Below are 13,580 nucleotides of genomic sequence, written 5' to 3' on the forward strand. Positions count from 1 at the left end.
CCTGCTCTCCCCAACTCGGGTCCCCTCCCCCTCCCCTCCCGGCCGCCTCCCCCTGGGACCCGGGCCCTGCGCGGGGGAGGGTCGGGCGGGGTCTCAGCCCCTCCACGCCCGCAGGCTCCCACTCCCTGAGGTATTTCCACACCGCCATGTCCCGGCCCGGCCGCGGGGAGCCCCGCTTCATCTCCGTGGGCTACGTGGACGACACGCAGTTTGTGCGGTTCGACACCGATGCCCTGAATCCGAGGTCTGAGCCGCGGGCGCGGTGGATGGAGCAGGTGGGGTCCGAGTATTGGGACCAGGAGACGCGGAACGCGAAGGACAACGCACAGAAATTTCGAGTGAGCCTGCAGAACATGCGCGGCTACTACAACCAGAGCGATTCCGGTGAGCGCCAGGGCCCGGGTCCAGGTCACAACCCCCATCCCCACGGACGCGCCAGGGCCTCCGTCCCGGGACCCTGGAAGAGTCCCAGGGAGCTTATAGGCGGTTTTACTTTAGGTTTCACCTTAATCACTGCTGCTCTGGGGGCGGGGACAGGATCACACAACATCCAGTGGATGTATGGCTGTGACATCGGACCGAACAGCCGCCTCCTCCGCGGGTACAGTCAGGTGTCCTATGACGGCAAGGATTACATCGCCCTGAACGAGGACCTGGGCTCCTGGACCGCGGCGGACACCGCGGCGCAGATCACCCGCCACACGTGGGAGGTGGCCTGTGCTGCAGAGCACTACAGGAACTACCTGGAGGGCGTGTGCGTGGAGTCGCTCACCAAATACCTGGAGATGGGGAAGGAGACGCTGCTGCGCACAGGTACCGGGACCTCGGGGCCTCCCCGATCTCCCCTCCACTGGGGCTGGCTGCCCACGAGGAAGGGAAAATGGACTCAGTGTCACGACAGCGCCCCTCCCACGGGTGGGAAGAAGGAGATCCGCCTCGGAGTTCATATGCCTACTAGAGGCTGACTCACCTTGAGGGTGCTTTTCTCTAAAAGAGAGACAGGAATCCAGTCTCTCCCTGGGGTGCAGGTTGAAACATCCCAGAAATAACCCATCAGCAGTTCCCTCTGACCCTGGCAGCCACCTTGTGAACCCTGACCTTCCCTCTCAAGGCCTTGTCTCCATCTGGGAACGTATTTGGAGATCTGACTCCACGTTTTCTGAGTCACTCACCCTCCACCACACTCAGGACCACAGTGTGTTCCCCCCTTGGACCTGCAGCTTCCTACCTGGGCTTCTCTCCCAGATTCCAGAACATAACAAGGATCAAGAGATCCCAAAGGCTAGACTGCTGTCTGGGTTTTGTGCTTCTTCCATCCAGACCAGTGGTCCTGTCCACCTCAGGATGGTCACGTGGATGCAGTTTCAGTGGCCCATAAAGCTAAACCACAGTGTGGATTCTCTGATTCTTTTTCCTCAGAATCTCCCAACACACGGGTGACCCGCCACCGCATCTCTGACCGTGAGGTGACCCTGAGGTGCTGGGCCCTGGGCTTCTACCCTGCGGAGATCACCCTGACCTGGCAGCGTGATGGGCAGGACCACACCCAGGACGCAGAGCTTGTGGAGACCAGGACTGCGGGAGATGGGACCTTCCAGAAGTGGGCGGCTGTGGCGGTGCCTTCTGGAGAGGAGCAGAGATACACGTGCCATGTGCAGCACGAGGGGCTGCCCCAGCCCATCACCCTGAGATGGGGTAAGGAGGGTTTGGGGTAGAGCCCCGTGTCAGAGAAAGCAGGGCCCTTCTGGAGAACTTCACAAAGTCAAGACTGAAGCCAGAGGTCTGAGCCCCTCACCTTCCTTCCCTTTCCAGAGCCATCCTCTCTGCCCTCCATCCCCATCCTGGGCATCATTGTTGCTGTGGTTGTCCTTGTGGTCACTTTGGTGGTTGGAGCTGTAATCTGGAGGAAGAAGTTTTCAGGTAGGAACAGAGTGGGGGGATGTGAGTTCTCTTGTCCCACTGGGGGTTTTCCTAGGTAGCACATTGTCCTGACTGGTTCCTGGGAAGTTCCATCCACACACATGGACCTGCCCACTCTGGAGCCATTACTAACATTCACTTTGTAGCAAAGCACTTGTGAAAATGAAGAACAGATTTTCACTTGGTGATTCCGGAGACAGGGACCTGATTCCCAGCAGTGACAGGACAGAGAGGAAGGTCCCTGCTCCGGACAGACCTCCAGCAAGTGGTTGTCCTGTGACCCACCCCCCCCCACCCCCTCACACACACCTTTTTCTTCATGTATCCAATCTTGTCCTGGGTCTTCAGTCAGAATTCTGGAAACTTCATTGTGAACTAGAGTTAGGAGGTTGCTCTAGGATCCCATGGCCCAGCTGTCCCAGGTGTCTAACATGCTATTTTCTTCCACAGGAAGAAAAGGACCAAGCTACTCTCATGCTGCACGTAAGTATGGAGGACGTGATCCCTGAAACCTGGGATAGTGTAGACAGGACCCCATGGGGATTTCACCCCCTCCCATAGTTGCTCCTTTAGTCTCAGCTCCTGTGGCTCTGATCTCATCTTGTTTGTTCTACCCCAGGCGATGACAGTACCCAGGGCTCTGATTCGTCTCTAATGGCTCCTAAAGGTAAGACTCCGGAGGGCCTGAAGTGGGGAGGGGTGGGGGCATTAGGGACATGTTGACATGTGGGGGGCTGTTGAGAATGGGGCACTTATGTGACTGATCTAAATCTGTTCATGATTAATTTTTTCACAGTGTGAGACCTACTGCCCCTCAGGGACTGAGCAATACAGGATCTGTTCACGCTCCACTTGGTGCCATCAAGATCCCCCTGACTTCCTGCAGATGGTGTCAGAATGTGTCTGCGTTCCTATTAGCATATCGTGAGGACACAGGAGACTGGCCCCCCCTGCCCTCCATGACCCCTCCCCGTACTGATTCGTGTTCCCTTTCTGACCTGCTTTCCTGTTCCAGCAGAGTCAGTGCTGGACCGTCTCCATCCCCGTCTTTTTTTCATGTTGGGCTGAGTACTGATTCCTTACTTCCCTACTGACAATGAGAATCCAGATATGAATTTGTGTTGTAATTCTGGGTATGTGGGGATGATGAGGTAATAAAAGAGAAGATTTTTAGAGTTGAAAGAGAAAATAAATGAAAGCCCTGAGAACCTCACAGAACCCGCATATTTCCTGTGCTGTGTCTGTTGCAGGTGGGGACAGGAGAGGGCTGGAGGAGCCGAGCGGGGACGGGGCCTGGGTCCAGTCGGTGCTCAGTGCATAATTAGTGTGACGTGCTCCCTCCTCAGCTGGGTCATGTCTCTGCTCCTTGTCCTGTCCCTTCTGGTGGAAACTTGCCTCACCAGGATTGTGACCACAGGGACTTGGACGTCACCTGTCACCCGGGCCTTGGGCAACAAATGATTCCTGTGACTGGGTCAGAGGAATCTGGGTCAGGAACCCAGGCTCCATCCTGGGTTGTGCCCTCAGGCCCATCTTTTGGGTGTTTTTTTTTCCTTGTTTCTGTGGAGCATCAGGCCTGTTTTTGCTCTTGTGTCCGAGTTCCTGTCTCCTTCTCCCATGTGACCCCGGTGGTTATAGCACCAGGAGTCCTTTGGGCTGTCGTTCCGCAGGCCAAGGTGGGCCCTGCACACAGGAGTCTCTGTGGTTTGGAGACATGAATTTTCAGATTCATCCATCTCCTCCCTCTAGAGCTGTCTTCTGGATTATTCTTTAGATTCTGGAGGTCGAGAGGAATCTGGGAGTTTCTCATCCTTTTTCAACTTCAGTTAGTTTCTACCTTCCCTGCCTCTCTATGCCCTCTCCCTGCCCTTAGTTCAAGTGATGCTGGTTCTGGCTCCCATCCACATTCATGGATTTATAAAGCAGGGTCTAATGTAGATTTCTGTGTGGCAGAGAAAGAGCCCCATAGAACCTAAATAGAGTGATTCTGAAGACAGGACTGTAACTGTGTGCTGTGCTGTTTAGGGGATACGCTGTGGGAAGGGGAAGTTGAGCAGAGAGAGGGAGGGGCAGCCCTGGGGCAAGTAGAGACGGCACTGATGGTGAGGTGGGGGCACTTTGTGCAGGAGCTGCCACGGACCGGCTGTGCCTGAGGCTCATCGAGAAGACAGAGGTTCTCTCCACTGACCAATCGTTCCACTGATAATGTCGTGTGCCACGTACAGGACCTGCTTTTTTTTTCATCTAGGACACCGCAGTAAGTAAGAAGAGGCAAATGTGCTGGTCTTGTGGAGAATATGTCCTAGGGGTGAGGGACAGACTCCACTTGACCCTGGAACGATGTGGGGACTGAGGGCAATGACCCCACTGAGCAGTCAGAAATCCAAGTATAACTTTTGACTCCCCTGAAACTTAAATATTACCAATAATAACGTAGTGTTGATAAGAAACCTTACTGAAAACGTGAACAGTCATTTAACACATATTTTGTACATTATATGTATATGTAACATGTATTCTTACAATAAATTAGGCTGGGGAAAATAGTAAGAAAGCATAAGAGAAAGTGCATTGACAGCACTTGTTGTAAAAAGGTCCACATATCGGTGGATGTGCACATGTCAAACCAGTGTAATTCAGAGTCAACTGTATATTGTACAAATGTGGTAAATAAGGGAAGTATTTAAATTGGAAATTGGTTGGGGCGCCTGGGTGGCTCAGTCGGTTAAGCATCCAACTTCGGCTCAGGTCATGATCTCATGGTTTGTGGGTTCGAGCCCCACATCGGGCTCTGTGCTGACAGCTCAGAGCCTGGAACCTGTTTCAGATTCTGTGTCTCCCTCTCTCTCTGCCCCTCCCCCACCTGCGCTCTGTCTCCCTCATCTCAAATATAATCATTAAAAAAAATACAAAAATAAATTGAAAATTGATAGGTGCTTTGAGGAAGGTGATCCAGAGAGTTACCTGTGCGGGGACAGGGAAGGTGGCTACTTTTCTACGATGGTGAGTTACCTGTGCGGGGACAGGGAAGGTGGCTACTTTTCTACGATGGTAAGTGTGAGCCTCACTGGGAAGGTGACCTCTGAGAGATGTGCAGGACACAAGGAATTGTTGAAGAGCATGTCTCAGGGAGTTCTTTCCAGGCAGGGGAACCTCCAGGCACACGCACTAGGGCAGGAGCGTGTCCTTGTTCAAGGAAGGGTGAGAGGCCACTGTGGCTGGAGCAGAGAGGATGTGAAATGCGGTCAGATGTCTAGACTTTAGGATTAGAAGGCTTTTGAGTTTTCTCTGAGTGACATGTGGAGTCACTAGATGGTGTAGAACAGATGGTCCACCTGGGACTACTTCTGTTTAGAAGCATCTGTTTGCTGCTGTGCAGAATCGAGAGGTGAAGGGCGGGAGACCAATACGGAAACTGTAGGAAACCAGTGTAGTTTCCAGGAGGGGGGATGTTGGATTTATTTTGGGGTTTGAAGAGAGAAAATAACAGAAAGTGGCTGTAGTCTGGTTAGTGTGTGTGTGTGTGTGTATGTTCTGGATACATTTAAAGATGAACTTTGCAGCATGTCCTAATGTATTACTTCTGGGTTGTGAGAAGGAGGAATCAAGGACAGCATCCAATACTTCAGACTGCAAGAAGAAAGAGGGGGGTGTCTTCCAATGAGACAGGGAAGATTTTGGAAGTAGGACATTTGGGGAAGCTGCATCATAGGCACCCAATTTAGGAATGTCGAATCTGAGATTATTAGAAATGCAAGTGAATGGGGCGCCTGGGTGGCGCAGTCGGTTAAGCGTCCGACTTCAGCCAGGTCACGATCTCGCGGTCCGTGAGTTCGAGCCCCGCATCAGGCTCTGGGCTGATGGCTCAGAGCCTGGAGCCTGTTTCCGATTCTGTGTCTCCCTCTCTCTCTGCCCCTCCCCCGTTCATGCTCTGTCTCTCTCTGTCTCAAAAATAAATAAACGTTAAAAAAAAAAATAATAGAAATGCAAGTGAAGTTCCATCTGGATATAGAGTACAGGGTGGGAGAAATATCTAGGTTGGAGGAATAGATATGGAGGTGACCCCATATAAATGATGCTTAGAACCTTCAGCATTTGAGGTCACCAAGGGGTTGATGGCTATAGAAGAGAAAGGAACAGGACCAAACCCTGGACTCCTCAGTGCTAAGCAAGCTGATCAGAGTACACGAACATACTGAACAGTTCTGGTTCTACACCTAGAAGGCACATAGACCAGGGAGACCCGACCTTCATTGTCCACTGGAATTTCCTGGACTTAGGAAGAGCTACACAGTCTGCAATAGAGCATGAGATTCTGGGTTTATAACAAGGTTGGTGCTGCTGCTGGTCTTCAGATCACACACCGAGGAACAAGCACATAAAGCAGAATCCCACGTGGCTGTGCCTCAGCCTCTCCTGTGGGGCCTATTAAATAAGTGATTCCTGACCCCCCACCTCCCCGACACATGCACACACTCTAAGATGGTAGGTCGAGGGAGACGCCTGAGTATTTTGTAACAAAGCCACAAGCAATCCTGGGGTCCACCAGGATCACTGAAATCATTGATGAGAGCCCTCCTTGTGGGAAGGAGTCTTACATCCATATTTAAATGGGTGTTTTTTAGGAAGACAAATGCAAGATATGCTGGAAGGAAGTTTCTCTCCCATGGGGCACGTCAGATGGCAGACAGAGGAAGTGGTTATCAGCTCAACATAAAATGTCTGAGATACTAAGTGTAGATCTTAAATGTTTGCACCACACACACACACACACACACACAAGTTACTGAGACATGATGCAGGTGTAGCTGACTCTATGGTGGTAATCGTTTTGCAGTATACAAATGTGTCCAGTCAAAACGTTGTCCTCTTAAACTTATAAAATGTTATATGTCAATTCTACTTCCATGAAAGTGGAAAAAAGTACTGAATCCTTGCTCTCTACAAGTGGATAGATTGTAGATAGATTCTCACTCTTTGTTTTAAACAACAGAGTCCAAGTTGTTTTAATTGAAACAATATATATTTACTATAATGTTTACATATTTGCTATACACATATACATATATGTATATATAGTCAGGGAGATGTATAATATCCATTTCAAATGTGTAATATAAAATATAAATTATATTTAATAAATGCTAAAATGTCTTTTAAGATAAATATAAAAAGTATAAAGCAAAGTATATTTATACTTTATGAGTATATATATTTATAGGTAAATGTATACCATGTATATGTTTACTTAGAGTATTACGCGTCATTTATTTCAGCCAAGGCTACAGAACAGTCCTGAGGCCAACAGCCAGGAGGAAAATCCATAGACCCACCCTAGGTCAAGGCCCAAATAGGAACCACTGTCCGTGGTGCTGGTCACAGATGCCACTGTTCACACCACTGGTCCATGAGGCAAGGACTGCTATGGCTACTGCTCCTGGCAGGTGGATGACAGGACTGCCGCTCACATCGCCTGTGCCAAATGCATCAGCACTGTCCCAGCTTCCCTGTCTCCACATCCTGAGTCAGAGTCTGGTATGTGGTCACCTGGCTGGTGGAGTCTTAGGCCGTGTCCAGCTGCAACAACGTTGGCATCATGATTTTGCTCTGGATTCCCAGGGAGTGATCACCAACTTTGTTGCACTTGAACGCCTCATTTATGCTAGTCTCTGCATTCCCAGCCATAACCCTGTGAGAGGCCATGCATTCAGGTGGTTCCCAAAGTCACCCCTGTTGTAGGAAGACTCTAAGATGACTCCAAAGTGCCCATTCTCTTGTATTCATGCCCTTGAGTGACAGCCACTGTGGGAACAGAAGCTGGTTATAGTGACTTGCTGGTAACAAATAGAATAGGGTGAAGTCATACAAAGTATATCTGGGAACACCAAGCACAAGACATGAGGGACCTGGAGTCAAGTGTGTCCAGGTGGGACGTCAAGCCAGGCTGGGGAAGTACGGGTTTTTGAGGGAAACAATGACAAATGACCCTGCATTCCTTTCCCTTCTGTGGGGTTCTTCTATAGACCTCAACCTGCACAGCCACTGCCATCAGATGGCATGAGGAGGAGGGAAAAGGTCACCAGCAGTGATGGTCATCATGGCTGGAAGGACAGGTGAACTCTGTAAACAGGACAAGAAGAGAAGGGAAGAAACAACGTCTCCCAAAGGTAACATCTCGGGAGCCAAACACACCCCCAGGGCAGCCCCGTGACCAGAAAATGAGGAGGAGAATAGTCTCTAGTCTTCCTGTGATGCCCCTGTGGCCCAGGTCTCCCTTCCTCCAACCCAGGACATTGTCCCAGGGAGCCCACACTGGTGCACCCTGTGTATATATCTCTGCTCATCTCCAGAACAGACCACCATGGCCACCCACTCTTGGAAGTCCTCCTCCCTCTGTATGTATTAGTTCCGTCGTGTGCAGCAGAATCCAGCTCCAGTGGGATGAATGGGACGCAGCTTCTATGTGTCTCCCATGAGTGAGTCAAGCCATCCAGGGCTGTGAGGGTATCTCTGCCCCACAAGGCTGTCCAGGCATGCAGCTTCCTGTGACCTGGGAAGTTGTCCTTAATAGCATGAGCCAGAGTACCTAAGACCATGTCCATGGTCCATGTGCCATGTAGAGAAAGCAGGAAAAGAGGAAGTTTCCCTCCTTTCAGAGCAACACCTACTACTTCATTCTGCTTCACCATAATGGCTGGAATGTAGTCACACAGACACACATAGCCTCATGGGAGGCTGGTGCATGAATCTGGTTTGAATCTGAGTGACTCTGTGCTCCCATGACTCTGTCACTATGGAATAAGGATGATTTTTGCTGTACTTAAATTTTTAAAAATGGATAGGATGGAGGAGGAAATTTACTGTTCACTCTGTACTCCCTTATGTTATACAAAGTTTTTATATCTTGTGCATGTCTCAGTCAGTTGACATGAATTTTGAATTGCCAAGAAAGCCTACCTCCATTTAGCAGACACATATTAGGCAGTAGTAGAGGGTCAGCTCTCCACTAGGCCACAGTTACAGAAATAAAAAGGAATTCACAGTGAGGTGAATAACCTGGTAAATGCAACTAGTATAATGAGTTCTGGGAAGCACCCTCCAGGCAGAAGCTTCTTGAGTGCCTACTGTGGGCCTGGTGTTGTGCCACATGCTAGAGACAAAAAGAAGATGCAGGTACATACCTTGTGACCTAAATGTCTCCTGCTGATGAGCTTCTGTGCCAACCCCTGACTTTCCAGGAACCCTACCTCTGTGTCTTGTTCCTGTGTGGGAATAAGCTGAGACTTGGAAAGAGAACCTTTGCCCATTTGGTCCAAAAATTAGTGAAAACGTTTAGGTAGAGAATACTAACATTCTTATGTAACTGACTCATCAATACAAAAGAATATCATTAAGAAAGTAAATGGATGAAGGGAAAGAAACCATCAAAGTGGAATTACAAGAAGTAACTTTGTGGGATCCTGTATGTGGCAAACTGGAAGAAATTGTGGGAGACCAGGATTTGCCTGGGAGTATGACACAGGAAAGCAAAAAGAAAAAGTTCAGTTTAGTGATAATGCTTTCCTAGAGGTTTAGAAGGTCTGACAAGTCCAGGGTGAAGTGTTCAGAGAAGATGACCTCTGAGGCTCGACAAAGTTGAGACAGACCTTTCCAAACGATAATGTGAATCTTGTATCTAGAACTCTGCTTTAATAACACAGCTCAGCTGTGCAGTTCTCTTCTCCAACGAGACACTCAGAGTGATAATCGTCTTGTTCAGTGATTGGGCACCTGTGTATGAATCCACCCAGTTTAGAGAATGTGGTAACCTCCATTCCTGCCATGTGTCAACTGGAACACCCTGTTGCATACAGATTCTATAATAAAGCCCAATGGGCTCCACCTCTTGGTCCACTGGTCTTGGGGAGTCTCCTCCCACTGAGTGAGGGTGGGACCTGGAAAATTCTCTAACCAATGAAATGTGGCAGTGGTGATGTTGGATCATATACCACCTTGCCAGTTTTCTACTATCTGCTCAAATTACAAGCTTTGCTGAGGCCAGGAGCTGCATTAAAAAGACCAGAAACCGAGTTCAGCCTTCTGCCTACATCCAGCACCCCCAGCCCAACCAACAAGGGAACTCTCAGTCCTCCCCCTAAGGCAGGCTTTCCATTTCTTGAAGACAGACATCCTGTTCTCTTTACAACGTGAATGTCAAGTTCTTTGCTCTTCCTGCATCTGGGAGGCCCCATGAGTGAGGAAAGGCAGGATAGGAGGAAGTACCTTGAGGAGAGTGAGGCTAGACTTGGCCTCACCTCTCACCTTGGAGAGCAGGTATCACCAGGAGGTCACTTAGAAACAGAGAAGACAGGGACAGCAGGGATTAGAAGGACATGAATGGCCACCCCAGTGTCTCTCAGGCCTGCACAGGGCTGTACTTTTGGGCTGTGAATAGAACAGTGATGAAGAAACTCTGCCCCAAACCCCATAGTTGGTATTTCCCCCTCAGCATTGTGGACAGCCCACCTCACAGCCCAGATGCACACACCGTGGACTCCGTACAGCCCAGGTATGACCCTCTCTCCCACCATCTGCAGCAAACCAACTCCATCAGCCAATGTAGAACCAACTCTTCTGTCACTTCAAACCCCATGGACTTACTTATAGGGACTGTGAGAAATGCATACCCTTCACAAGACTCAGTTCTGGAGGAGGAGAAGCTGTCAGAGCCATAGAATGAGGTGACTCTTAATGCAGCAGGTGAACAGTGTCCAGGAATGAAAAACAAAACAAAACAAACAAACAAACAAAAAACGGTGGGCTCTTGGGCTCAGGAGTCTGACTGCTTTGTTAGAATCATGGCTCAGCCAATTGAGTCATGTAACTTCTGAGTGATCTTGATTTCCTTGCCTATAAATTGGAATTGATAGCTTTCCCTATCTCATGGGACTATTATGAGGTTGAAATGAATCAATTCATGCAAATCCCTTAAACCAGAACTCTGGGGAGGAAGAGAGTCCCACCAATGTAGCTCCTGTTTTCTTCCTCCTACATGACAAGTACCAGTTCTCCCTGTCACTCATCAGCCTGAGCCCCTCTCACTTCCTGCAGATGAAGAGTTGTTCCGTCACATATATCCCATGGGCTGGTGGTGAGGCAACCATGAAATGGCCAGTGTGGAGGTACAGTTGAGGAATCTTCAGAGCAGTGGGTGCCCTCTCTCTCTCTTTCTCTCTCTCTCTCTCTCTCCCATATGTATGTTCAATTATACACATCTATACAAACCTCCATACACAAATACCCATACACATTTCTATGGGATTGTGAACCCACCCAGACAGACAGACACACATACACATAACACACTCCCTTCACATTTGCCATTTCACCCAGGGAATGGCTCACTCCCACTTCATCATTTTAAAAATTTTAGTATCTTGAGGGAGAAACACCAGAGAATATTTGTCTCACTAGAAAGAATCCCACTCCCTAGGGACTCTAGTACTTTCTGGATCTCAGCATGCCTGCTCCTGGAGCTCTCCTAAGTGAGTGGGAGATGTGACCTTAGATTGAGATTCTGGAATCCAGTGGCAGCCATGTGCACTGCCCACCTGGTATTGGGACTCTGGGCGTCCAGCAGGTCTTCAGCCTCTCACCTTCTTCTAACTGCTCTCCCACCCTGGTTGTCCCCAACCCCCCACCCCAGGCTTTGCTACACAGAAGGATGTTGCCACATTACCTTCAGAATGAACAGAACACTGAGGTTAGGAAGTTCTAGATCAGAAGGAAGAAACCTGGACCTCTTCCCCACCCGAGTTCTTGTTGTTCTAGAGCACACCTCCAGCAACTCTACTTCCGACCATCAGAACTGCTGCTCAAACAACCCCAGTGATGAGAGCTCCAAGGAGAACCTGGTCAGCAGATGCCCTCTCGATGAGCATAGTGGCTGGGAAAATGGATCTGAGGAGTAAAGGAAAGGTGAGGGGTGTCTCTGTGCCTGGCCTCTGCTGCAAGTCTCTAGAAGGGCTCCTGTTTCCCTGATATGTGGCTCCACTCCTCATCCCCTCCCTTATCCTATCTCATGGTGATGGGCTTATGCAGTCCTTCATGTTACACATGGCATGTGAATCTGTGCTCCTCTCAAGAAGACAGCACAATGGCCAAGCACTTCTGGATGGTTCCATCCTCTTCTGCCTGGTCTCCACAATCTTCTTGTCCTGGGTTTGGTGCTCCCTGGCACACTGCTAGGTCAGGGTGATATGTACGGGGCGGAAGCCCAGGGCACACCATACATCAGGGTGACCTGGCAGTCAGAGAGGGGGTGGTGGGTCACATGTGTTCTGGTAGGGTCTGTGGTAGACAAAACAGGGAGGGCTAAGGCAAAGCCTTCTAAAGCATCTACTACAAACCACGATGCCTACTGGCCTCCCATGTGCCAGGATAGCAGGCAATGATCAGACGACCACAGATGGCAGAGGTCCATGTCCAAACTCAGGTGGTTGTCATTGTCCTAGCCATCCTGCCACCACCCACGGTCCTGTGTCTTCCTGGAACCCCAAGTCACAGTGAACTGCAGGGTTGGGGGCCTGCCCAACTCCTCTCCAGGACTAGGCAGTGTCAGTCAGGGCAGAGCATGCCAGCAGAGGCCCTCCAGCTTTTGTCCCTGCACCACCCCACTGGGCTGCTCTGCAGGGAACATTCACCCTGTAGACTATGATCTTGTGATATAATAGAAGGATATATGTTGGTCCTCCAACAGTTCCTGCACACAGCTCGTAAAATGTTTGTCATTTCCTACATGATGAGAATCATGGGAGCATCTCTCTTTAGATGTGTTTCCACTTACTGAGAAAGCTTTACAAAAGATCCTGGTCCACTACTTACACACAGTACCAAACTTCACTGCACAATGTCTCTCTCCTCCTGTGCTGTGAGCCCTTAGAAGGCAGGACTCTCGGTGCCTGTAACCAAACCATCTGGCAAACTGTTGAATTCAAGCTTCTGTATGGATCTCGTGGTAAAATCTGAGCAGCCTCCCTCTTCAGCTTTAGTTGAGCCTCTCGCTGATTTATGCCATGAATCCACATGCAAATCTCTTCCGTGTTTCATATGCTAAGTTCTCATGACATTTACTAGAAATTATTAAACTATAACCGATGCCCTGAAATCACTCTGTCCACTTTCACCCCACACCTTGCCCACCCTAACCTCTCCCTGCTTGGAACCCCACCCCTCTCCCATCAACCCAAATCAAACACACACACATCAGACTCTACACAAAGTTCCACCTCCTTCATGACACTTTCCCTTCTCACTGGGGTGTCTGGCCTATCGACTCTGTGACCATTTCTCTACTTTTCATTTGATATCTAAGGAGGTACCTGTCTTCAGGATCTCTCAGTGTGCCTCACAAGCTCAATAACGTGATCACAGAAGTATGGCTGCTTCCCCATCTTAATTGTAAGCTCTATGAAGTCAAACAGTAGGTCATCCTTTCTGGTGCCCAGCCTACAGTGACCTAAAGAAGTGTCCCTGACCCACTGAGTCGGCTTAGTCAGTTAGCTAATTAGTGACACGAAGACCCTGCCCCTCTGACCAGACTGTAGCCACCTTCACTCTCCAGTGACAGCTTGTGCATACCTGCCTGTCCCAGCTGCCACTAGGGGCATTCCTGACAAGAG

The 13,580-nt window shown here is 49.6% G+C and overlaps 2 protein-coding genes across 19 annotated transcripts in view; one reads left to right on the top strand and one right to left on the bottom strand.

Annotated features, from left to right (window-relative positions):
• The window catches only part of LOC123609586 (DLA class I histocompatibility antigen, A9/A9 alpha chain-like), a 592,486-nt gene that overhangs the window by 242,869 nt on the left and 336,037 nt on the right, over nt 1-13,580 (bottom strand). The window lies entirely within an intron of this gene.
• LOC123609590 (DLA class I histocompatibility antigen, A9/A9 alpha chain-like) overlaps nt 1-13,580 on the top strand; it is a 400,187-nt gene that overhangs the window by 131,918 nt on the left and 254,689 nt on the right. For 2 of the 14 annotated variants that reach the window (XM_045500722.1, XM_045500709.1), the window contains exons 6-7: nt 2,371-2,403; nt 2,540-2,587. The exons of 2 other annotated variants lie outside the window; for them this stretch is intronic. In XM_045500722.1, coding sequence (XP_045356678.1) covers nt 2,371-2,403; nt 2,540-2,587 — 81 coding nt within the window. Of the gene's footprint in view, nt 1-114; nt 385-498; nt 814-1,419; nt 1,696-1,812; nt 1,921-2,370; nt 2,404-2,539; nt 2,588-2,716; nt 3,139-7,196; nt 8,777-13,580 lie in introns of those variants that run through there. 10 more of the 14 variants (XM_045500725.1, XM_045500707.1, XM_045500712.1 and 7 more) reach the window with 8 other exon arrangements.

The sequence above is a fragment of the Leopardus geoffroyi genome, chromosome B2 (genome assembly GCF_018350155.1).
Source record: "Leopardus geoffroyi isolate Oge1 chromosome B2, O.geoffroyi_Oge1_pat1.0, whole genome shotgun sequence".
Taxonomy (NCBI): domain Eukaryota; kingdom Metazoa; phylum Chordata; class Mammalia; order Carnivora; family Felidae; genus Leopardus; species Leopardus geoffroyi.